At 37.3% G+C, this 26,084-nt stretch overlaps 2 protein-coding genes across 2 annotated transcripts; one reads left to right on the forward strand and one right to left on the reverse strand.

Annotated features, from left to right (window-relative positions):
• Positions 1-4,357: 4,357 nt before the first annotated feature.
• On the reverse strand, positions 4,358-7,252 carry LOC137727032 (uncharacterized). Its single transcript, XM_068465979.1, has 6 exons — positions 6,991-7,252; positions 6,811-6,899; positions 6,412-6,495; positions 5,695-5,911; positions 4,997-5,211; positions 4,358-4,564 (listed from the first exon to the last, which is right to left on the reverse strand). The coding sequence occupies exons 1-6, from the start codon at positions 7,250-7,252 to the stop codon at positions 4,358-4,360; spliced, it is 1,074 nt and encodes a 357-aa protein (XP_068322080.1).
• A 3,865-nt stretch (positions 7,253-11,117) lies between these two features.
• LOC137749482 (disease resistance protein RPV1-like) lies at positions 11,118-17,422 on the forward strand. Its single transcript, XM_068489582.1, has 6 exons — positions 11,118-11,434; positions 13,173-13,686; positions 13,878-14,979; positions 15,068-15,361; positions 15,487-16,383; positions 16,498-17,422. The coding sequence occupies exons 2-6, from the start codon at positions 13,196-13,198 to the stop codon at positions 17,224-17,226; spliced, it is 3,513 nt and encodes a 1,170-aa protein (XP_068345683.1). The 5' UTR covers positions 11,118-11,434; positions 13,173-13,195; the 3' UTR covers positions 17,227-17,422.
• The last annotated feature ends 8,662 nt before the right edge of the window (positions 17,423-26,084 follow it).

Below are 26,084 nucleotides of genomic sequence, written 5' to 3' on the forward strand. Positions count from 1 at the left end.
TGCAGATGGATCTAGATGTGGAAATGATGTGGCATATGGGTCACGTGCAAGTTAGATGCCGGAGTTCGGAACAAGAATGAACAATGATGTTTTTTTTTAGGGGGTGGGACTACAACGAATAACAACAATTTTGACAAACTTGAACAATAAAACTATGGAAAACAACAACAAACTGATACGGGACAAAAGCAGATTAAATCCTGAAGGATCAAACTTGCGCATAACAAACAATGAACAAACATATTACAAACTACGAATATTATTTGATGAATTAAAAAGCAAAGAAACAATATTGGCGAGACAGTAACACTACATTGTGACCAACTTATTATTCATACTAAACTATAAGTTGTATTTATAGAGAGCAAAACTTAAGAAACCCTAATACGGATGGGCTAGACCCAAAACATAAACTAATAAGCAAACTAGATAATTAAATAACTAATTTTCCAACATCAACTATATATATCTCAAAATTTAAACTCATCTAACGATAATAAATAGAGTGAGAATCATCATCATCACTTGAGGATAATGAGCAAAAATACTCCCAAGAAAAAAAATTGCTCATCTTCTGTAATTGACACATCTCGACTGAAATCAAGGCGTGCTGGCCGTCACTTGAGAGTGACGTAGCCATGTGCACAGTGCGGAAGCAATAATAATATAAGAAATGCAAATAAATAAAAACCAAACTAAATAGAGCACTAGATAAGATAAGTTGCAAGATGAAATAAGTCTGAATTCACAAATAGAGCATAAGTGGCCTAAGTGCAGTCCAGCAGGACGAATACTAATTATACAACACCAAGGGTAATCCTACAATGATGATAATCTGTCAGAGCTGCTGCGGATTCCTTACAAGCCACCAAAAACATTCCTAACTAGAACCTAGATGGGCGTAAAACGGAAAGTGTGAGTAGGCAAAAACAAAGCTTTTCAAAACCATTTCAATTACCAAAGATAGTAACCCCTAGCTGTAAAACTTGTATAATTTCCCAGAAAATAGAATACATATCTATACCACAACCATGCTCAGAATAACAAAATATCTCAGCATAAAAATATGTAAGTTAGGTGATATAAATCAATGCAAATGATATGTCAGCCGAATCACCTAACGTGACCTGTACGGCTGAATCTAAAGATCATCCATCTAGCCGGAGTCACCTAACGTGACCTGTATGGCTCAAATCCACATCTTAACAAATATACTTGCACAAAAGTTAGAACCACCTAAAGTGGTCTGTACGACATGACTGGGTGTAAATAAATACGCTCAAGTGCTACGATCACGTGAAGACTGTGTGAATAATCGTAGGTCACCTATGAGTCGAAACCACCTATAGTGGTCTGTATGATAGGACTGTGCACCTAACTTGGATCCAAGATGAGCATATGGTGAGGGAGTTGAACATCACGTGAAGGACTGTGCCCTAACCACAGGCGGAAGCACTAACACCGAGGTGCAGGTTTATGAGCTCTCAACACATTTCACATAATCATCAATTCACATAAACAATCTACAACTCACCTGGTACTTGCCTAAGTGTCCACCACGTCAAAACACAAGATGCACATATCATAAAAATTCATAGTCTAAACATAAATCAATAGACATGGCATTTCAAACATAATTTCATTTAAATCAATTTTCTGGGAAAAATCTCAAGTATATAGGTATATACAGAAAACCAAAAGCCCACTCACTAGTATGTGGAAGGGTCGTAGCCCCCAAACCTCGATTGACTGCGCTCATCCTGAGGATAGGTTTCACCTATATGCGAAATAACTATGTAAACGTTAATTTAAAGCACATAAACGAAACTAGCTAATAACTTCTCATACATTACTCAAATGAGGTGTTTGAATATATCAACGTGATCTACTCAACACCACAAACATCCCCATATTTTTAAAATAATTTTTAGACCACCCACGCACCGGTAAGGGCACGGCTAGACGCGCCCCTACGCGCGGCCAACCCTGACAGAAACTTAACTATCGTTAGGAATATTCCATTAAACATACCTGACGCCGTTAATCGCCGTTAGGAATATTCCGTTAAAGTTGAGGGAATATTCTTATTTCTTCTCTGGTGGATCGCTGGACTCTGTCGCTGGCCGCCGTCTGTGTCACCGGAAACTGGAAAAACTTCAAAGCTTGATAACTCACTCATTGCAACACCAAAATTCATGAACTTTTCACCAAAATGAAGCTCTCAACTAGGAGAACATGATCTTACCACTTTGGAGCCTAAAAACAAATAGAATCTTGCCGGGAAAACCTTGAACACTTCGGCAACCTCTGCAACTCGATGAACTCGACCTTCCCGGCGTCCAAAACACTTCAAAATTCTTCTTTGAGCTTCGTGAAGATGTCCTAAAGCTTCCTAGAACCTTAAAACTCCCTGAAAAAATTCACGATCATGTTTGCATGAACAGTGCACCAAATCGGGAATTCTTGGTTGTCGGGTTTTTTAAGGCTTTATGTCCAACTAGGGGTATGGATGAGTTCCTGGGCTTGCTAGGGGTCCAAAATCAACCTTCAAAGCTTCGATCCGTGCATGAAATGATTGGTCCAAGGTTTGTCCTTACAACTGTACGGAATTTGCAGAAAATTCGAAAGGGATGAGAGAGAAGGTACACGGGTTGAGGGTGTATGTGTGTGAGTGTGGTCCAGTTGGCAACCAAACAAAATCAACAGAATCGTACTTCCAATTAAGTCCAAAAAGTTAGGAAGAAAAATAGATTGGTCCAAAAGCTTAGCCCATTTACACACACAACCACACAACGTTCAAGGGCAAAATCGTCATCTCACGCTATCGAAATAAATTTCTGGACTAGTTGTCACAACTTACCCTCTTAAGAAAATTTCGTCCCCGAAATTCACACAACAAATACAAACCACTAGTAATCATAAAACAAGTGTGGATACATCTTTTTCATACGCTCATCTGTCTCCCAAGTAGCCTTTTCCACCGAGTGATTTCTTATTTCTCAAAACCTTATCTTTCCAATCCAGAATAGTCACTGGCTCCTCATCATAAGAAAAATCTTGATTAATTTCCAAAGGTTAAGGAGCTATCACATGCGACAGATCTGAAACATAATGACGAAGCATGGAAACATGGAACATATCTTGCACTTTAGACAACTTTGGAGGCAACCCAAGCCTGTAAGCAACTTTACCAATTCTCTCGGTGATCATATATGGTCCAATGTACCTAAAACTTAGCTTACCTTTCTTACCGAATTGTACCACACCTCTCCACGATGAAAGCTTTAAAAATACCCAATCACCCACTTTATACACCCTGTCAGTGGCATGTTTATCTGCTAAGCTCTTCTGTCAATCCTGGGTCACTTTCAGGTTAGACTTAATCACCTGAATATTCTGAGTAGTCTCCTCCACTATCTCAGGGGCCTCCAAAACCCTTTTGCGAACTTCAGACCAACATAAAGGTGTACGACAATACCTGCCATAAAGTGCCTCAAATGGTGTCATACCAATACTTGAATGAAAACTATTGTTATAGGCAAATTCCATCAAATCTAACCGCTTATGCCAAGCATCACCAAACTGTAAAACTGAAGATCTCAGCATATCCTCTAATGTCTGAATAGTCCTCTCTGATTATCCATCTGTCTAAGGATGATATGCTGTACTATAAAGTAATCTCGAACCAAGAGCTTCCTGGAATGCTACCCAAAACTTAGAAGTAAATCTAGGGTCACAATCCAAGACAATACTAACTAGAACTCCATGATACTTCACAATCTTCAATATAAATAATTCAGCTAATCGGGCTTAAAAAATACTTCTCCCTTACTGGAATAAAATGTGCTGACTTAGTAAGCCGATTAACTATCACCCAAATGCTGTCATAACCATTATGTGTACGAGGAAGTTTGTACACAAAATCCATAGTAATATTTTCTCATTTCCACTGTGGAACAGGAAGCGGCTGCATCAACCTAAAAGGCTTCTTCCTTTCAGCTTTAACCTACTGACAAATGGCACACCTACTCACATACTCAGCAATTTCTCTTTTCATACCCGGCCAATAATAAAATGGTCGAATGGTATGATACATTTTAGTACCTCCAAGATGCATCGCATATGCCGAACAGTGCGCTTCATCCAAGATTTCTTTCTTTAATTCTGCATTATTCGACACTTACATTATGTTCTCCTGCATAAGCATAACATCAGTCTCTCGAATTATGAGATCTTTCTTTTTCCTCTGACTTCTTGCTTCAATTAACTCTTGGATTTCTTCATCATTCATCTGAGCCTCGAGCACACGATCAATTAAAATTGGTCTAACTTGGAAATTAGTAAGTAAAGCTTCTTCTCAATCTTCCACCCCTAACCTTACTCCAATGGACCTCAATTCTGCAAGAAGAGGGATACGACTAGCGTATAAAGCATTAAGTCTAACTGGGGTCTTCCTTCTAAGTGCATCAGCCACCACATTTGCACGACCAGGGTGATACTCAATCATGCAATCATAATCACTTAGCAACTCAATCCACCTCCAATGCCAAAGATTAAGATCCTTCTATGTAAAAAGATATTGAAGACTTTTATGATTTGTATAAATCTTACATTTTTCACCACAAAGATAATGTCTCCAAATCTTCAAAGCAAAGATAATGGCTACTAATTCCAAATCATAAGTAAGGTAATTCATCTCATGAGGTTTTAATTGTCGTGAAGCATAACCAATCACCCCACCATGTTGCATCAACACACATCCCAAACCATTCAAAGAAGCGTCACTATAGATCTCTAAATTACCACTATCATTTGGGAATGCCGAAACAAGTGTATGAGTGAGACAATACTTCAACTGCTGGAAGCTCCACTCACAATTATCATCCCACTCAAATTTAACATCTTTCCTTGTCAACCTCGTCAGTGGTAAAGCAATAACTGAAAAATCTTTAACAAACCGTCGATAATAACTTGCTAGACCAAGGAAACTTCGTACCTCCATGACGGTTCGTGGCTGCTCCCAATTCTCAACGGCTGCTACTTTTTGAGGATCCACCAGAATACCTTGGGCAGATATAACATGTCCCAAAAATGCCACTTGATCTAACCAAACTTGGCATTTGCTAAACTTAGCATACAATTGGTGTTCCCTCAATCTCTTCAACACCAAAGTAAGATGTCGAACATGCTCTGATTTAGACTTAGAGTATACTAGAATATCGTCAATAAAGACAATAATAAACCTGTCTAAATATGGCTGGAATACTCGATTCATCAAATCCATAAAAGCTGCAGGTGCATTAGTTAATCCGAATGGCATCACAAGAAACTCATAATGACCATATCAACTCCTAAAAGCTGTCTTAGTAACATCCTCACTTTTAATCTTCAATTGATAGTAACCAGACCTCAAATCAATCTTAGAAAATATGCAGGCGCCTCGAAGCTAATCAAATAAATCATCTATATACGGCAATGGATAACGGTTTTTAATTGTTAGCCGATTCAATTGCCTATAATTAATGCATAGCCTCAAAGTCCCATCTTTCTTCCTCATAAATAACACTGGAGCCCCTCAGGGTGAAGTACTAGGCCGAATAAAACCTTTATCAACTAATTCCTACAACTGAATTTTCAATTCCCTCAATTTAGCATGAACCATTCGATAAGGAGTCAAAGATATATGATCTGTACCTGGAAGCAAATCAATAGTGAACTTCACATCTCGGTCTGGCGACAATCCAGGTAAATCATCAGGGAATACATTAGGAAAATGCCTGACTACTTTTACATCCTCCACACTACTAGAAGCAACATCATTCAACACTACATGAGCTAAATATCCTTGGCAACCTTTTGATAATAACCTTTTTGCTCTCATAATATAAATAACGTCATACCTCACCCCACTCTACTCACCCACAAAAGCAACCACAAGTAATCTAGGATGATAGAAAGTAACTATTTTTCCGTAACAATCTATATTGGCATGATTATAATGCAACCAATATGTGCCCAAAATCACATCAAAATCAACAATATCTAACGGGATAAGGTTAGCTGGCATAACTATATCCTCCACCATCACTGGACATCCTGGATATACACAATCAAAATAACATATCTCCCCTCTAGGCATAACAAACTCTAAATGATACCCTAGAGGTGTAGGATGAGGTTGCGTCACTTGAGCAAATGTATGAGAAATGACAGAATGCATGGCACCACAATCAATTAAAACTCTAGTAAAGTGACCAAGAATGTTTAACGTACCCATGATCAAGTCCGGATGATTATGAGCATCTTATAAAGATATATTGTTAACACGTCCATGTGCTTGTTGTCATCCCCCACGACCTCTACTAGCTTGATTATTTCTCCCTTGCACACCACGGCCTTGACTTGGCTGACCAGATTGCCTCGAAGATCCTGCACTACTGGAAGCAATCTCTTCTTGCTAGGGCTGTCTTCCCTGGTACCACTGAGATCCACCAGCTGGAATGAGAAGATACGGAGTATAACCTCCAGAATACTAAGGATACCCACTCTGATAATAAGGATCATGGGAATACTGATACTGCCTTAAAACATAAGGAACGACGTCACCTTGATAATGGTAAGCACCATCACGACCCATCTGACCATAACTACCAAACCCTGGAACTTGCTGGATCAGCGTTAGTGGTGGCAAGGAAGGCTACCGGGGCCTCTGCTGGTTCTGAGGATAATTTATAGCTCTATGTCCTATCTGCCCCCAAGTAAAACATCCACTGCTGCCCCGCCTACACTCTTCAAAATGCTTATTGTTACATCTGCGACACAGCGGAGCCCTTCCTCTACTAGTATCCCCTTGTCTCTGGAATCTAGGATCCCCAGAAAATCTACCACCTCTTCCCTGACTAGTGGCACTAAAACCCCCGCTGGAAGAACTGGAACTAGCTCCACTTCGCTTAAAGCTCTGAGTCTTGGGAGGTTCTTAAGATGATTTACCTTTAGCTTTATCATCTTTCTTCTGATTACCATCCTTTTCTTCTTCCTCACTCTCACTAGGCATATTCTCTGAATCCTCAATCCTCAACAAAATCTCATAGAACTCTTGGTAAGAAGCACAAGGAGTAGTGGTCGCCATAAAGCGCCACTTCTTCTTAGTACCCAATCTGAAACGACGGAGCATTTCAACCAGATTAGCAGCAATATCCGGATGATAACGAGACAAGTCAGTGAATCTCCTATAATACTCATTCGCCGTCATCTTCCCCTATCTCAATTGAGTACATTCTTGCTTCTTGCGATCAATATACTTAAGAGGAATAAACCTTTTCTGAAACAACCGTTTAAACATTTCCCAGTCAGCAATTTCCTCTGGGGTCAACTGATAAACCTCATGTTCCCACTAGGATGCTGGTTTTTGACCTAAGAACCATGTAGTCATCTCGACCCACCTTTCAAAAGGAAGATTCCCTTGACTTTGCATCACTCGGAAAGTCTTTTCAAGATGCTCGAGCCACCGTTCTGCCTCTTTATGTCCTTCATGAACCTCAAACTTATCCAACTTTAAGTTATACATAGTCTCCAGGGGAGTCCTCTGAAGAAGGCGAAGCGAAGACTGAATCGCATGAGCTATAACTTCCCCCAACTAAGCTATGTCAGGGAAATTAGGTTCAGCTAAACGATGTGGCTCTCTACGAGGCAGCATAGTTCTGATAGAAGACACCAAAATAATTAGAATATTCACAAAATATGCAGGACTGCCAAACCTAGGCTCTGATACCAAACTGACACACCCCGACCGAAATCAAGGTGTGCTAGCCATCATGTGAGGGTGACATAGCCATGTGCACAATGCTGAAGCAATAATAATATAAGAAATGCGAATAAATAAAAACCAAACTAAATAGAGCACTAGATAAGATAAGGTGCAAGATGAAATAAGTGTGAATTTACAACCAGAGCATAAGTTGCCTAAGTGCAGTCCAGCAGGACAAATACTAATTATACAACACCAAAGGTAATCCTACAATGGTGATAATTTATCAGAGCTGCCGTGGATTCCTCGCAAGCCACCAAAAGCACTCCTAACTAGAACCTGGAGGGGCGCAAAACAGAAAGTGTGAGTGGGCAAAAACAAAGCTTTTCAAAACCATTTCAATTACCAAAGATAGTAATCCTTCGCCTTAAAACCTGTATAATTTCCCAGAAAATAGAATACATATCTATACCACAACCATGCTCAGAATAACAAAATTCACAAATATGCCATGTCGAATATCTCAGCATAAAAATATGTAAGCCAGGTGATATAAATCAATGCAAATGATATGTCAGCCGGAGTCACCTAATGTGACCTGTACGGCTGAATCTAGAGCTCATCCATCTAGACGGAGTCACCTAACATGACATGTACGGCTCAAATCCACATCTCAACAAATATACCTGCACATGAGTCGGAACCACCTAAAGTGGTCTGTACGACAGGACTGGGTGTAAATAAATACGCTTAAGTGCTACAATCACGTGAAGACTGTGCGAATAATCGCGGGTCACCTACGAGTCGGAACCACCTATAATGGTTTGTACGGCACGACTGTGCACCTAACTTGGATCCAAGATGAGTGTATGGTGCAGGAGGTGAACATCACGTGAAAGACTGTGCCCTAACCACGGGTGGGAGCACTAACGCTGGGGTGTAGGTTTATAAGCTCTCAACACATCTCACATAATCATCAATTCACATAAACAATCTACAACTCACCTGGTACTTACCTGAGCGTCCACCATGTCAAAACACAATATGCACATATCATACAAATTCATAGTCTAAGCATAAATCAATAGGCATGGCATTTGTAACATAATTTCATTTAAATCGATTTTCTGGGAAAAATCTCAAGTATATAGGTATATACAGAAAACCAAAAGCCCATTCACTGGTATGTGGAAGGGTTATAGCCCCCAAGCCTCAATTGACTGCGCTCGTCCTGAGGATAGGTCTCACCTATATGCGAAACAACTATATAAACGTTAATTTAAAGCACATAAACAAGACTAGCTAATAACTTCTCATACATTGCTCAAATGGGGTGTTTGAATATACCAACATGATCTACTTAACACCACAAACATCGCCATATTTTAAAATAATTTTTGGATCACCCACGCGCCAGTAAGGGCACGGCCAGACACGCCCCCACGCGCGGCCAACTCTAACGGAAACTTAACTGCCGTTAGGAATATTCCGTTAAATATACCTGACGCCATTAATCGCCGTTAGGAATATTCCGTTAAAATTGGCGAAATATTCTCATTTCTTCTCTGGTGGATCGCCGGACTTCGCCGTTGGCCGCCGTCTGTGTCATTGGAAACTTGAAAAACTTCAAAGCTTGATAACTCACTCATTTCAACACCAAAATTCATGAACTTTTCACCAAAATGAAGCTCTCAACTAGGAGAACATGATCTTACCACTTTGGAGCCTGAAAACAAACAGAATCTCACCGGGAAAACCTCGAATGCTCCGGCAAACTGTGCAACTCGACGAACTCGAGCTTCTCGACGTCCAAAACACTTCAAAATTCTTCTTTGAGCTTCATGAAGATGTCCTAAAGCTTCCTGGAACCTTAAAACTCTCTGAAAAACTTCATGATCACGTTTGCATGAACAGTGCACCAAATCGGGAATTCTTGGTTCTCGGGTTTTTGAAGGCTTCACGTCCAACCAAGGGTATGGATGAGTTCCTGGGCTTGCTAGGAGTCCAAAACCAACCTTCAAAGCTTCGATCCATGCATGAAATGATTGGTTCAAGGTTTGTTCGTACAACTGTATGGAATTTGCAGAAAATTTGAAAGGGAGGAAAGAGAAGTTACATGGGTTAAGGGTGTGTGTGTGTGAGTGTGGTCCAGTTGGCAACCAAACAAAATCAACAAAATCTTACTTCCAATTAAGTCCAAAAAGTTAGGAAGAAAAATAGATTGGTCCAAAAGCTTAGCCCATTTACACACACAACCACACAACGTTCAAGGGCAAAATCATCATCTCACGCTATCGAAATAAATTTCAGGACAAGCTATCACAGTAACTGTTGCCCCCAAAATGTCAGTTTTGTAATTCTTATTATTGAAGAGGATTTTCCAGTTTTATTTTGTTTCATGCAGATTAATTTGCCTGTATTCAAATCTAAATTGAATCATTTCAATTTTAAACAATTGATGTCGGGATAGGGGAATCGACATGCTTTTACCAACTTTGAGTTACATGTCCCTTGAAAATCGATAATTGAATTGTCTCTCTAAGGAAGAAATGCCATAGAGACATACTGTTAGGCAGAGCAAGGATACTGCTGAACTCTTTACAAGTCTTTTACAATGGAAGAGGATTTGGTCAGATCTCTCCCATCAAAGGTCCAGGATCAAGTGATTTGGACCATTGAAATTTGATCCAACGGCTATATTTATTATAATTTTTAGAAGACCCCCTGTTTGTAGCTGTTGGATTAAATTTTAACGACCCGTATTACTTAATCCTAGGCCTGTGATGGGAGAGATCCAGACCAGATCCTCTTCCCCTTAAAATTTAGTAATTGAATTGTCTTCTTTTTTAATTATTTTTTTTATACAATGATATTGCAGGCATGGGATCTGGGCTAAGTCACACACCATAATTTGGCATCAAACTAGAATTGAATTTAAATCCTGCTACTTATAAGTATAGAAAAATATTATTAGACTATAAAGCTAGAGAAATTTATAATTGAATCATTAGACTGCATTATAGTCACAGTTTTGTGAGTATGACCTATGAGTATATAAAAAAAAACAAATGATTATTGAATCTTAATGTGTGACCTATGAGTATAGAAAAATGATTACTGAATCTTCGTGTATGACCTATGAGTATAGAAAAATGATTACTGAATTTTCATGTGTGACCTAATAAGTATAAAAAAAAAATTGATTACTGAATTTTCGTGTATGACCTATGAGGCTATGAGTATTAAAAAAAAAAAAATGATTGTCGAGTAAAACACGAATTTACATATTTTTGAAAAAGCTATGTATTATTGTCGGCTGAATTTTATTGGTTTGTTTGGGCGTACCCACCCTCATTTACCCAAAAAAGGGAAAAGAGAAAAGAGAAAACAGAAAGCTCTCGTCCTTCTTCTACAGCTTCTCTGGTAGCATGATCATCTCCTACCTCCTCTTCTTCATCAACTCTTAAGACTGACGCGCATTCAGATCCTTAGAAATTTGAGCATGGTGGAGAGGAACTATAATTATCAACTTGAGGTTGCGAGTTAGCAAAATTCGATTTGTGAAATCGTCCATTTCACAGTGTCTTTTTGAAGAAATTAGTTGGGACTTCCCTCAACCAGCTTGCCGGCAGGAAGAAAACTCACGGCTTTCGACGTCTTACAATACACAACTCTGGTGTGTGCAAGGTACCTTCGAGCTGTCCTGTTGTGAAAACATAGATCTGCTTGTATAACCTTCTTTTTTTCTTTTCTTTTTTCCCCTTTTGGTCAACTGCTTGTGTTATTCGTTTTGAATTGAAATCTTCATGGTGGATATCCTCTTGGTTTCTTATCTTTAATTTTCTTTTTAATATATTCCGATTAAAACTAAGATCTAAAGTCTTTTATTTTTAGAAAAAGTACGATATTCATTGAAGATTGAAATATGTACAAATCGAGGATAGGGTGTTTATAGTGGACCTCAATAAAAACTTTGTCAAGGTTTTTAACTCGAAGGGAAAAAGATTGTACCGTACCAAAATTAACTACTAGTACTATCCTCTAATAATAAATAAAAAATTATATCAGAAGGCTCTTCGAACCAAGAAATTGGATGATCAATAGTTAGACTAAACCTCGCAAGGCGATGAGTCACCTTATTTGTCTCTCTTCGACCAAATGTAACCTTCCATTGCTTGAATTCTTGAAGAAGCTGGCTTGTATCCTCAAACAGATGCCTGTACTGACCACTAAGTGTTGCACCTGTATTCTGAATTGCAGAAGTCACCAGCAGCGCATCCCCTTCCACCTGGACCTGTTTCGTTCCCCATTGCCGTAAGAACAACACTGTTGCACGTACAGCAGCAGCCTCTGCATGCAGCATCGATCTCACCCCTTCCTTCCTGATTGCCTTTGCTGCCATGAAACCTCCCTCCTAGTTCCTTACCACAATCCCAAAGCCTCCAACCGATCCCTTCTCATCCTATGCTGCATCAAAATTACACTTTATCCATCCAGATTCCGGAAACTGCCATCAAAATTACACATAACACATCTATTAGCTTTTTACATACTAAAATTAGAATAATATAAACGTACCAATAGTGTGGTATATATCTAAATAAAAATTACATAACATACCAAAATACTAATTTGTACACAAATTTGGATTACATAACATACCAATAACATACCAAATTATTGGAACGTTACATTTAGTAAATATGTGTAGTTTCATTTAAAATTTTAAAGTACGTTGGTATGTTTAAAATATCACGTTTGATTTTTTTTTTTTTTTTTTAACAATATATTTTTTGTAAGATTTTAGGAGTATGTTATCTTTCGGAATTTTTTTTTTTAATTTATTACTATTAAAAGGAGGGGATGATTCAAAACTATTACAATAATTTAGATCTTGTCACCTAGTACTACGGTCTAGTGGTATTCCTTTTCACTTGTACGTGGATGTCTTAAATTCGATTTTCGCCAAATTCGAATTTGAATCACATTATTGCTAGCCCATTGTGAGGCTTATCCCACTCCTCCACTCCCTAGTGTAGATGATATAGTTTGTTCAAAAAAAAAAAAACCTTAGATATTTGGGCTAAGAAATTAAAAAACCGAGCATCTAGATCAAAATACCTCCTAAATTATTTGGTGGTTAAGAGTCCTAAATGAGCTCCTCCCTAAAACTTAGAGAGGATTTGAAAAATTACATCTCGAATCAGACCTTCATTCCTAATACAAGTAAGCATACTAGAGCCAAGTTAGACCAAAATTAGACTATTATTATGTTTATCATTTCCTACATATTTCCAAAATTAGACCTGTAATATCATTTGCATCTCAGTGTAAAATCAGATATGTTTGGTACCTGGAAAATATATTCTCCATTTGCTTTCCAATTTGTAGATAATAACTCTTCTTCATGCATTCACTCCTGCAGATAGACTCTATTAAATAGCTGCAATGAGCACCGAGCAACAGAATGCTTCTTCGTCCTCTTACCGGTGCACATATGATGCTTTCTTGAGTTTCAGAGGCACAGATACACGCAAGGGCTTTACAGATCACCTCTACAAGACTTTGGAGTTGGAAGGAATCCACACTTTTAGAGATGATGATGAAATTGCGAGAGGAGCAAACATTGAACAGGAGCTACAGACAGCAATACAAGAGTCACGAGTTTCAGTCATTGTTTTCTCCAAGGACTACGCCTCTTCCAGGTGGTGCCTGAATGAACTTGCTATCATCATGGAACGTAAAAGAACAGATGGACACATGGTTGTGCCAGTTTTCTATGATGTGGAACCATCAGATGTCAGGAAGCAGACGGGCAGTTTTGCAGAATCATTTACTAGACATGAAAAGCGATTCAAGGACGAGATGGACAAGGTGGAAGAGTGGAGGCGAGCTCTTAGAGATGTTGCAGACTTGGGAGGGATGGTTTTAAGAGACCGGTAATTTTTCATTCTCTCCTATATTCAGTCAAGTAGATCAGATGCTAGTCTCAAGCTTGTGAAAATTTTAGCTTTTTTTTTTTCTGAAAAAATAAAAAAAAATAAAAAAATAACTTTCTTGTGTTTTTTCTTTTGGTCTGAAAAGAAAGAACGTATTGTGCCTCATATATTTTGATATCAATAACACATAGGTACGAGTCGCAATTTCTCCAAGATATTGTTGAAGTGGTTGGAAATAAACTGGACTACATGACGAATAGGAGATTAAGAATTGATCCCTATGTGATTGGACGAGGTTACTATGTGAAAAGCCTAAACATGTGGCTGGAAGATGGATCAAATGATGTTGGAGTAGCTGTCATCCATGGAATGGGTGGAATAGGCAAGACCACCATTGCTAAAATTGCTTATAACCAGAACTTCTCTAAATTTCAAGCTAGCAGCTTTCTTTCAGATATTAGGGAAACTTCCAAACAAGCCAATGGTTTTGTTCACTTGCAAAGGAACCTTCTTTCAGATATCCAAAAGAGGAAAATGGAAAAAATATACAGCCTTGATGAAGGTATAGCAAAGATCAAACGGGTTGTATGTTGCAAAAGAGTTCTTATTGTTCTTGATGATGTGGAGAACTCGGAACAGTTCAATGCAATTCTTGGAATGCAAGACTGGTTCCATCCTGGAAGTAAAATTATAATAACAACTAGGCATGAACATTTGTTAAAGGCTCATGAAGTTGTAAGGTTTAAGGTTGAAGGATTACTTGAGTATGAATCACTTAAGCTTTTCAGTTGGCATGCCTTTGGACAACCCCATCCTCAAGAAGGTTACATGGAGCTTTCAAGACCCATACTAGAACATTGTGGAGGGGTTCCATTAGCTCTTCAAGTTCTGGGATCTTCTCTATATGGAAAAGCAATTGATTTTTGGAAAAATGCATTACACAACTTAGACGTGATTTCTGAGGGGAAAATTCAAAAGATTCTTGGCATAAGCTTTGATTCTTTACAAGATCATGAAAAACGTTTATTCCTGCATATAGCCTGTTTCTTCGTGGGAAAGGACAAGGATTTTACAACTACAATCCTTGACGAATGTGATTTTTCCACAGAGGTTGGACTTCAACATCTGGTTGATAGATGTCTTGTGGAAATTAATGTCCACAACAAGTTAATGATGCATCAATTACTTCAAGACATGGGAAGGGCAATAATTCGTGAACAATCACCTGAGGACCCTGGAAGACGCACTAGACTCTGGCATAAAGATGCATTTAATGTTTTGAGAAAATTAACGGTAAGAAACATGATCTTTATCTGTATATATTTGCAATGGTATTCTGCATGTAACTAGTAACTTATCCAATGCTCTTATTTGTTAGCAGGGTACGAGAACTATCAAGGGCCTCATGCTTAGCTTTCCCTCAACAGAGTCATCTCCGGTATTAAATGAGGTAGGTTTCGAAACAAAGGCATTTACAGAGATGCTCAATCTTGAATTACTTCTGCTTGATAATGTAAAGTTGAGTGGAAGCTATGAAGATTTTCCAAAAAATTTAATATGGCTATCTTGGCGAGGATTCTCTTTAAAATCAATACCAGCCAATTTTTGTTTGGAAAATCTAGTTGTTCTTGACTTACGGAAGAGCAGTCTGCAACATGTTTGGAAAGGAACCAGGGTATGTTCTAATCTCTCTCTGTCTCTCTCTCTCTCTCTGTCTCTCAAAATACACACAATCAAAAATAATTTTCAGTAAAATTTAACTGTGTATTCATAGCAACTAATGACTTCTCTTTGACACAGTTTCTTACAAGATTGAAAATTCTTAATCTCAGTCATTCACATGGCCTTAGGACAACATCTGACTTGTCCGGACTCCCTAACCTTGAGAAACTAATTCTTAAGGATTGCATTAATTTGATTGATGTTGATGAATCCGTTGGAAACTTGGGGAAACTTATTTTTTTGAATCTAAAAGATTGCAAAAGTCTTATGAAGCTTCCAAAAAGAATGCACATGTTGAGGTCTCTCAAGGAACTTATTCTTACTGGTTGCTCAAAGCTTGTTCTTCATGACAGTGCCACGGTTATTCATTTACACTCTACATCTAGGGATATGAATAAACTTAGACTGTTATCAATTATATCATGGACACCAATCAGGTGGTGGTGGATGTGGGCATGGCCAGGAAAGACTCTTCAATCAACAAGTTTCTCTCTGGCAAGTTTACCCCGTTTTTTGGGAAGCTTAAGTTTGTCTTACTGCAACGTGTCAGAGGTTCCCAATGATCTGTGTACACTATCTTCCTTGAAGCATTTGAATCTAATTGGTAACCCAATTTTGTGCCTACCACAAAAAATGAAGGGTCTTATTATGCTCGAGACTCTTTTGTTAGATAATTGCACAAACCTCGAAATTCTTCCAGAGCTCCCACCAAGGTTGAAGAAGTTAGAAGCAAAATATTGTACATCATTGAAAAGATTAACAAATTTACCAAACTTATTCAGATCATTGGAATCACTTTTTTGGGGTTGTGAGCATTTAGTTGAAGTTGAAAGCTTGTTGAATATAAAACCGCTGAGAAGCGCTGACATAGAAATGACAAGATATATGGGCCTGTTCAATTTGAAATCCATAGCAAGCACTGATGTCGAAATGATCAACTACTTGACCAGTACAACCAGGAAGGCTCCTGTCCAGGTCTTTCTCTGTCTCCTCTCTCATGTATGGTTGTTCTAATTATTATATCTATGAACTAGTTAGGCCAAACTGTTTGAATAGTTAAATTTGAATTGTAGATTCTTGATGAAACAGGTACTCTATGAATGTGGCATATATAGCATTTTCTTTCATGGAAGCAAGATTCCAGATGGATTTAGCTTCACAACAAGATACAGATCTGTGCTGTCAGTTATTGCACCTTCACATCCTAATCCCAAAATCCGAGGCTTGAATTCATGCGTTTTATATGCAAGAGAACCAGGCTTGGTTATTGATGACTATCTTGTTAGTGCTATGCATTTGATTAAGGTCAGTAATCAGACCAAGGGTCTTATGTGGACCTATTCTCCAGTCACAGTAGGTTTTCCAACTGAGAAGGAAGATATGCTATGGCTAAGCCATTTTCGATTTGGAAACAATGAATTGGAGTATGGGGACGAAATACGTGTTTCGGTGGAGATGCATGATTTTCGGATAAAGGAGTTCGGAATCCAGCTTGTGTACGAGCAGGAAAGATTTCCTTCTAGCCAGAACAATATTGTTGCTGGAGATGTGTCAATGTCAGCATCAGAGTACCAAATGTGGACAGGAAAATACTTTCTCAGTAATCATAGGCACCGTACTCATCAGGCTCAATTCCGAATGAGACAGGAGAATCCAGCACATATTGAATTTTCATTTGGGCCAGAGCGTCTATTTCATAAATTATTCAAGGCCCAAGGACCATTGGAAATAATTGGGACAGAATGTCCAGCAGATTCCTCAACTGCTTCTGGTCACCTGTTTTGGGGAAATAAATGTTTTAGCTACAATGTTAACTGAAGCAATAACTGTAAGCGGACCGTAACGGTAGAGAAATATTCAAGTACCTAAAAGAGCAGCCAGCCATATCAGAATAATTATGCTGGACTTGAGTTGTATAACTTCTCATCTGATATGGCTTGGTCCTTTTATAGCGAATATTGGCGCACAAACTCCCCTTTTCTATATTTTTAGAGAAAGTCTGCGAAACTTAAATCCTATAGTTCTTTTTCTGCCTTTTTCTAATATTTTTACTGCCTTTTTCTACTATAGTACTACTCCTTCATACGATAATCCTAGTGGCCAAAATTATATCCTAACTTTCAAATCCCAATTAAGGTGAAATTTTTTTATGTTTATGCTCACTAAAACCTCATTGATGTACAACGAACAAACAACTACCGTAGAGATAGTTGGTGCCTATAGTATGTGTGGTGGTCTAGATCACTCATTTGAGCCATACATACATGTGAACCGAAAAGCTATTTAACTTTAAAAAGGGGAAATTTAGCATGCCCATGAACTTAAGGGCGGAGCCAGAAAATATTTTATGGGTGGGCTAGCTAAAAAAATTACCCAAAAATCTTTTTTTGTTTTTTTTGTTTTTTTTGTCGGTTTTTGCTACATACGTATTTTATGCAAAAATTTAAGTTTAACTTTTGTATTTATATACTTAAAATTTGCCTGGTAGGAACTCAATAAGTTTCGCAATTGCAAACTAACAAAATTACAATGAATCATCCAATTTCACATATATTTAGATTTAAACACAAGAAGAAGATAGAAAACTTAATATCTCAATTACAATTACACAACTAGATCAAAGCAAAACATTGAAAGTAGAAGACAATATTAAAAAATTGGTTGAAACTAATTAATTAATATAAACCCCACTATATCAAAGCAGAATAATCTTAAACAAAATGACATCACAATTTTCGTGGTAATTTTTATATTTTTAGTTGTGCTAAATACTCACTGGGCTAGTTTCATTAAAAATAATTCTTCTTACACATTTTTTTGTCTATTATAACTACACACTAAAGTATATATACATATTGCTACAAATCCTCCCTGGGCTACATCCTACCGTAGCCCTTAGTGTGGCTACGCCATGACCTTTTAAAATGTTTGTAGCATCTCAGGTTTGAGTCGCAGCAAAGGCATGCTTTCTTAATTTTTGCACGGCTTACAGCTGGTGCGAGGGACCTCCGCACGTTAACGTGACATCTCTTTTTCATTCATTTCACACAAACCAATCATCCATTTAAAATAGTGCTTGAATAAAAACAGGGTACATAATTATATACCTCAAAATACCAAGGAACCAACTTCTCCCTCCAACAATCGAAATTCCTGAAATTCCAAAACATAGCAAATCCATTAGCAATATCATGATGTTTCTTTGCTTTATAGAGTCTAAAGTTTATAAGGATGTGCACACATATGGAGTAAAGAAGTAGTGCAACCTTTCAACCTCATTTCTAGAAAACTACCCAAGAAACAACGAGATAAAGAGAACCTTTTTTTTTGGGTATTCTAATGATATTTTAGCCTAATTTATACCATGCGAAAAAGATTTTGAACTTGGTGCAGTGGCTGCAAAGAATTTGTGCCTCCAAATAATAATGCTTACCCATAACCTAGAATTTTAAATTACCATTTTGTGCCATTAGGATGTGAAAACTCAAGTGGCAGGTGGCAGCAGTGGTACCAAATTATAATTCTAAATCTAGTAACAGAAACCGGTTGATAATTAACCCAGAATATAAAATCCAAAGAAGTTAGAGCAAAAATTACCTCAAATCTTCGCTTCTCTTGTACTTTGGTATTGTGGGGTTGACTTGTAAACGGTAAATGAAGTCCTGAAAACCGAAGAATGAAAAGCATTTTTTCAATTAACTAAAAAGCACTCGTAAACGGAGTAAGATATCTAGTAACCAAAAAATAAATCTTTGAAAGCAGACATAAACAAACTTCAATCACAATTACTTTAATACATTTGGATACAAAGTAAAATTAAATTTATTCAATTTTAATATTAAAAAAAATATTAACTAATGCAGGAAGAACATTTGAGCCTCAATGGCGCGAAAAGTACTCAAAAGTACTCAAAACAAACATTATGATGTGCAAACAGAAAATGATCATGCTCTCCAACCTATATTTGGTGACGGAAAATTTACACAGAAAATGAATGTGCTCTCCAACCTACCCGTTGGCATTCTCCTTTCCAGTTCTCTATATGTGATGTGTAAACCACATTGGTTGTCCTACTAAGACATATAGGACAAAATATTTGGTGCTTAATTTAAATAATTTTTGCATGAGTTGTTAATTATAGTAGGTCTAAATCTAATTTTAAAAGTCTCTCTACCCCAATTATAAATAACAGTAGTGGAAAATTAGGTACATGAGGAATCATGTAGTTAAACAAATTATTAATGCCTCTAAGTTAGAGAGCATTTGAAATAATGGTAGAAAAGAATTTGTGCTTCCAAATACTAATGCTTCCCCATAACCTAGAATTTGCACTCACACTCCTCATTCCTCACTCAAACAGAAAATTAGATTAGAATTTGTTAGATTTTCAGACTCTATGTGAGTGACTCCGTTTGAGGTTTGTCATTCAAGCATGCATTGACTCCACTGACATATTATGTATATATACTCGAAAATTAGAAGAAAAATAAACATGATCTTATTTGTCAACAAACAGGAAAAAGAATACAAAGAAGCCCTGGAAAGTTTCAACGAAAAAAAACAAAGAAAAGGCTCAACTTGTAACCACACTTAGAGCAACTCCACCCCTAAAGACTTTGCGTCAGCACCCAGCTCATTTATCCACTTCAATGAACAGTAATATACCCTAATGAACAGTAATAGGCCAAAGCATCTCCACCCCAAAAAAAATGTGCTGGCACCCAGTCTAAAAATGCGCTGGCACAAACGATCTCCACCCCTACAAAATGCGCTGGCACCCAATCCATTTAAAATATTAAATAATTTTTTTATAAAATAATAAATAAATAAAATAGTTTTAATTTCGGATAGGATTTTTAACCAATCTCGTCACGCCACGTGTCATTATCCGAACGTACTATTTTTTGAATCGATTTCCGCTAAGATTTTCAACCAATCCCGACAACCCACGTGTCACTTTCTGTTTACAATAATTTAGGCAAGATTTCGATAAGATTTTTAACCAATCTTGTCACGCCACGTGTCATTATCCGAACGTACTATTTTGTAGATAGATTTCTGATAAGATTTTCAACCAATCCCGAAACGTCACGTGTCACTTCCTATTTACAATAATTTAGCCAAGATTTCGATAAGATTTTCAACCAATCACGTAGTGCCACGTGGCATTGTCCAAAACCTCATCTTCTCTTTTTTTGTCCATATAAACCCTACATCCCTACATCCATCCTCATACTAAACTCAATCCTTTTTTTTAGCTCAGAATTCTTCTTTATCGTTTTGAAATCTTGAGTTCTTACAATGTCTTCTTCAAGTAGAGCGTATAAACAGTTGCAAGAGCAGCAGAAAAGGTTGTTGGCACAACAGGAAGAATTGGTCAATCTTGACCAAGGTGGAGGTGGAGATGAGGCCTTCGCAATGGAGGAGGATGAAGATGATCACCATAGAAGGCGGAGGGCCTCACATTCCCGCCGTATCATGGAAGCTATGGGTCAGATAGCCAAACCCAGACGTGCGGCAAACATTGATAGAAGAAGGGAAAGACGAGGTAAAGATCTCTTGAAAGATTATTTTATTCCCAACAGCGTTTTCCCTGATCATGTTTTTAGACGTCGTTTTACAGTGCAACGAAGTTTGTTCGATAAAATCATGAGTGATGTTTGCAACCATGATCCATATTTTGTGCAAAAAGAGGATGCTTTTCATGTTCTGGGTCTTCTTCCTGAGCAAAAAATTACGGCTGCCTTGTGAATGCTTGCATATGGAGCATCTGCAGATCAAATAAAGTTCTAAAAATAAATAAGAAATTACATAAGAAATTAAATAAAGTTCTAAAAATAAATAAGAAATTAAATAAAGTTCTAAAAGTAAATAAGAAATTACATAAGAAATTAAATAAAGTTCTAAAAATAAATAAGAAATTAAATAAAGTAGTACAAATAAATGCGAAATTATACAAAGTCTGTGGAGTTAGGATATGTGGTGCTAGGATCTTGGTTGCTAGGATTTCTGTAGCTGGAACCCCCTTGACTTGTTTCGGCATCTCTTGCACGCCTCCTTCGCACGACATCTCTTTTTTCTGATGTCCAAAAATATTTTGAATTCGGAGACAGTCCTACTAGAGACTTGTTCATGGTGTCACGATCTGTTTGAGCCATCCTTTCTTCTCTAAGCATCTCATTCTCTCGATGAAATGCTTCTCTAATCATCTCGTTCTCTCGATTAACTATTTCTCTTTGTCTCTCAGCCGCCGCATCACGAGTCTCAGTAGCTGCTATTATTGCTGCCATAGCAGTAGCTTTTTCTTCATCTCTAGCCTTTTCCCATGCTATGTTCAGTTCACCTTGACGAGTAAGTTCCTCCATATATTTAGTGTAGTCATTTTTGGAAGAACTACCTTTTTTCTTTGATGCCTTTTTACCTTGAGGCATGAGGGACTGACAAGTCGGTTGGGTCTCTGGCACTTCTTTAGGCGTCCCTTCCGTGTCTTCAAATGTGTTGGCTTCTTGTTCGGCTGTGTCTGCTTCTGGCGAACTGTGTAGACCCATACCGTGCATGACAACTTCTGGACCGATTGCCACAATTTTGTATCTAGGGCAATCTTTGACAATTTGCCAACATTCCCATTTGTTGAATGATTTGTTATGGTTCTTTGCATTGTAGAATGCTTGTGCTTGTAGTGTCTATAAAAATGTGGGATAAGATAGTAGTAAAAAATACGGGTGTAACACAAATAAATAAATTAAAATATTGATGGACGTGGAATGCATATAAATTACATAAGAAATTACATAGAAATTACATAAGAAATTAAATAAATTAAAATATTGATGTGGGTGTAACACAAATAAATAAATTAAAATATTGTTGGGCGTGGAATGCATATTACATAGAAATTACATAAGAAATTAAATAAATTAAAATATTGATGTGAGTGGAATGCATATAAATAAATAAAAATATTGTTACCTCATCCGCTAAACTTGTCCCACTACGCAAATTACCAGAAGCATGAGAGATGGCGTTTTTTCAACAAGTAAAGGATGCGTTGAGTTTTTTCCAACGACCTTGAAGACCTTGACTAGATCTGGCATCTTTTCCATGTACATCGCAAAACGATTTCGTAATTTTACTCCACATTTCTCGCTTATCCATCTCATTACCCGTAATCGGGTCATGAGTAGTGCGAACCCAATATTCACACAACGTAACATCTTCAATGAGCTTCCACGAAGTCATTTTTTTCTCTCAAAGTGTACAAAATATTCAAATGTAGAAAGTGTAAAAAGTGTAGAAAATATTGAAATGTGGTGTAAGGTGGAAGATGAGGGTTAGGTATTTATAGAAAAAAAAAATTAATTTTTTAAAATTTTTCTGTATTTTTTAAAAAAAAATTCACAATTTTTAATAAATTTTAATGTTGTAATTAATCTGGACCGTTGGATTTGAAAAATAATCAAATCCAACAGCCAACCAGCTGCCACGTGGCCAACAGTCAAATTTCTGACCGTTGGGCCTTTATTTTTTTTTAATTTTATTTTTGGTGAAAAAAATGTGAACCGTTGATCTGTGATCGGACGGTCCAATTTAAAAGTCAAATTTAAATTTTTTTTACCGTTGGAAATCTAACGGCCTACAAAAACTAGCCGTTGGAAATCCAACGACTCTGAGGAGGGCCACATAGCCCTCAGCTGTTCGAAGGCAAGTTGGCCTGAACGCGGGCCCCACCGCCTACAACACTGTCGCCTACTCGCGCCCAGTCGCGAGTGTTGTGCACGCGCCAGCCTTTTGGACCGGCTTCTGGGTCTGTCCGAAATGGGCTGACCTGCTGCCTGGCTTGGGCTGGGTGCCAAGCTGTTTTGTAGGTTGGAGGTTTTGGACAGGGTGCCGGCCTGTTTTTTAGACTTGGTGCTGGGCAGGTCCACCTCCGGTGGAACTGCTCTTATGGAGGCAGGTGGACCTGCCCTTATGGAGGCAATTACACACAATAAATAAATTATAATTAATTAATTGTCCAGTCCCCAAATTTAACTTATGTTACATGCATGCGATCGAATTAGACCTGGGAAGTGGGAAACATGCTTAATCCTTAAACACTGAGTTGATTGCAGGGCAAGCAAGCATCAAATTAGTATCACTACATAACATCGTTAATTTAACCCAATTCTAAGTGACTAAAACCTTTCCTCCATACATCTTAATAAAAATAAATCCACTTTTTTATTTATTTATGGTGTATTTTGATTTTCCGTCTCTTTGTTTGATTTGAGCTCTAGTAGAACATGCTTTGTTGGAGAACAATTTAGAAACAATAAAATAACAAAAATACAGAACCGAAATACCTATACTTTACTATTCAAAAATACTTGCAATACAGAATGCAATTACACAATAATTACAAAAAATTAAAATAATACTAACTTGAATGAATTGAAGGTAGAGAATAGCGCAAACGCTATGTCCTTCGAACAGTATTTCCGTCCCACTTGTGTGCTTGTGGTTCTACAACGTCTGCTCGACCAGGATACAACTACCTAATTCTACAACCCGCACTGGATTATAAAACTCTAGCGAATTGCTTTGTGTGTTTACTCTCTGGAAATTTTGTACGGAAGACAAGATAGAAGAAAAGATGATTCTCACTTGGACTGTGATTGCAAATATATAGGATGTTTCACACCCTTTCAAATACTTGTTCAGTGTATTTGAAAGTACACAACTCTTTCTAATAGCTGTGTCTTTTAATCAAAACGTACAACTCTTTCTAATAGCTGTGTCTTTTAATCAAAACATTTTTTAATTAATAAATTAATTAAAAAACTTAATCTGAAAATTAAAATTAATGAATCTGATCAATTTTAAATTACAAGGCCTTGTCTTGATTAATTAATATTAATTGTATTTAGGCTATATTATATTCAAGCCTAATCCACACAACCATAAGGCCCAAGCCTTCAATCCATTTCCAAATAGTCCAAGTTCTAATTACTAAGAAGAAGGAATAAGCCTATATAAAGGCTAGTGAAAAAATATTGTTGCCCAATGTGGAATAAGAGGGTCTCAAACTCCTACATGCTTTGTTATATATTAGATTCAAATAGAGGAGGCTGGAGCCTAGAAACGCTTACAAAGAAGATATTCCATAAAGTTTCCATGTTGAGCTAATGACCAAGGTAGGTTAGACTCATATCAGGATTACTACACGTTCTTGACATTTATAATTATTATAACTTTAAAGAAGTTTTCTATTTGTAACCGTTAGATAAAAATCTAACGATCTAAAATCCTTGATCAGGAGGATCCTCTCCTTGGACTCAGGAGAGGATCCAATTCCTAAAGAAAATGAACTTTAGAAAGTAGAAAGTAGGATGTTCAACAAACTGAACAGTCAAGAAACCATTTTTAAATTTGCGTCAGAGGATACACCAAGAATGGACTTTTCCACCAGGCAAAACAATAAATTGCTGATGAACTAAACGGATTTGGATCCTCTCCTCTCCTGAGCCAATGGTGAGGATCCTTCTGATTAAGTATTGTGGACCGTTAAATTTTTATTCAACTGTTATAAATAAGGAATCTCTTTAAAGTTAGAATAATTATAGTCGTTGGATGAAAATCCAACGGTCTATGATGATTGATCAGGCTAATTATCCATAATAGTTGATCAGAAGAATCTTCTCCATTGACTCAGGAGATCCAAATCCGAACTAAACAATCTAAAAAAATCTATGACAACTTTAATGAAGTTAAAAAAATATCTGTGACAATTTGAAGCAGATTGCAAATCAAACATTAAATAATGAATTAAAAAAATCTAAGACATGATTGTATGGCTTCAAGCAGAAGGGAGCAGCTGCGTTTGACTTACACGCGAAAATGTATGCCGTGGATTGATTATTAGAGCTATGTTTTAATGGGAGTTGTTGTGTGTTAAAGTGGTTGTTAGTGTTCTTCCAAAAAAAAAAAAAAAAAACAAAGTGGTTGTTAGTTGGTAACTTCATTTATATGAAAGGGAGTCTGCACTTTGTAGTAAATGCAATGTCGGCTTGGTGGGTGCATCGAAGGTGAATAATTCAAGGCTTCTATTTATACAACCGTAGGCCATGCATAACAGTATGTTGGTTGAGTTAGAAAAACATTTAGGGGATTGGGTCTAGGTGGTTAAATGAGGTTAATATCGACACATGATAATTTTAGTAACGGACATTTACAAAGATCGTGACACATCACACTATATCTCCTCAATCGCTCTCACTTCTTCCAGTCAAGCCATAGAAATCAAACAAAAAATAAGAAAAATTAAACACCCCCTCAACTTTCAAATGAAATTTTTACACGAAACGCGATCGACTCGAACCAAGTGGCGTGAGATTTGTCCAAATGTTTGATGATTTGGGTGGGGTCGCTTCTCATCTATTCATTCACCCCTCCACCATACCACATATATTCATAAACACCACCACCCCCCCCCCCCCCCCCCCCCCCAAAAAAAAAACCAATTTAGATGATTTGGGATCTTGGATTAGCAATAGTTTCCAAATGGGTGGCGATATACACACTATTTTTTTTACTTTCTATGTACCATTTGTTCATTTATTTTTTTTAATTCTTTTGATTCGATGTTCAAAAATTAAAAAAAAATATGTAAGAAGTAAAAATAAATATGTGGACAACAT

Source organism: Pyrus communis, chromosome 1, assembly GCF_963583255.1.
Source record: "Pyrus communis chromosome 1, drPyrComm1.1, whole genome shotgun sequence".
NCBI classification, from domain to species: Eukaryota; Viridiplantae; Streptophyta; class Magnoliopsida; order Rosales; family Rosaceae; genus Pyrus; species Pyrus communis.

What these genes read in the sequence shown, in the direction of transcription:
- LOC137727032 (XM_068465979.1), bottom strand. Translation starts at nt 7,252, where the DNA reads ATGACGGCGAATGAGTATTATAGGAGATTCACTGACTTGTCTCGTTAT. An exon ending in GGCTCCGCTGTGTCGCAGAT is followed by an intron (nt 6,496 to 6,810) that starts GTAACAATAAGC and finishes TTCTCATTCCAG; the next exon opens with CTGGTGGATCTCAGTGGTAC. An exon ending in AGGATCTTCGAGGCAATCTG is followed by an intron (nt 5,912 to 6,411) that starts GTCAGCCAAGTC and finishes GTGGGTGAGTAG; the next exon opens with AGTGGGGTGAGGTATGACGT.
- LOC137749482 (XM_068489582.1), top strand. Translation starts at nt 13,196, where the DNA reads ATGAGCACCGAGCAACAGAATGCTTCTTCGTCCTCTTACCGGTGCACA. An exon ending in GGGATGGTTTTAAGAGACCG is followed by an intron (nt 13,687 to 13,877) that starts GTAATTTTTCAT and finishes AATAACACATAG; the next exon opens with GTACGAGTCGCAATTTCTCC. An exon ending in ATGTTTGGAAAGGAACCAGG is followed by an intron (nt 15,362 to 15,486) that starts GTATGTTCTAAT and finishes TCTTTGACACAG; the next exon opens with TTTCTTACAAGATTGAAAAT.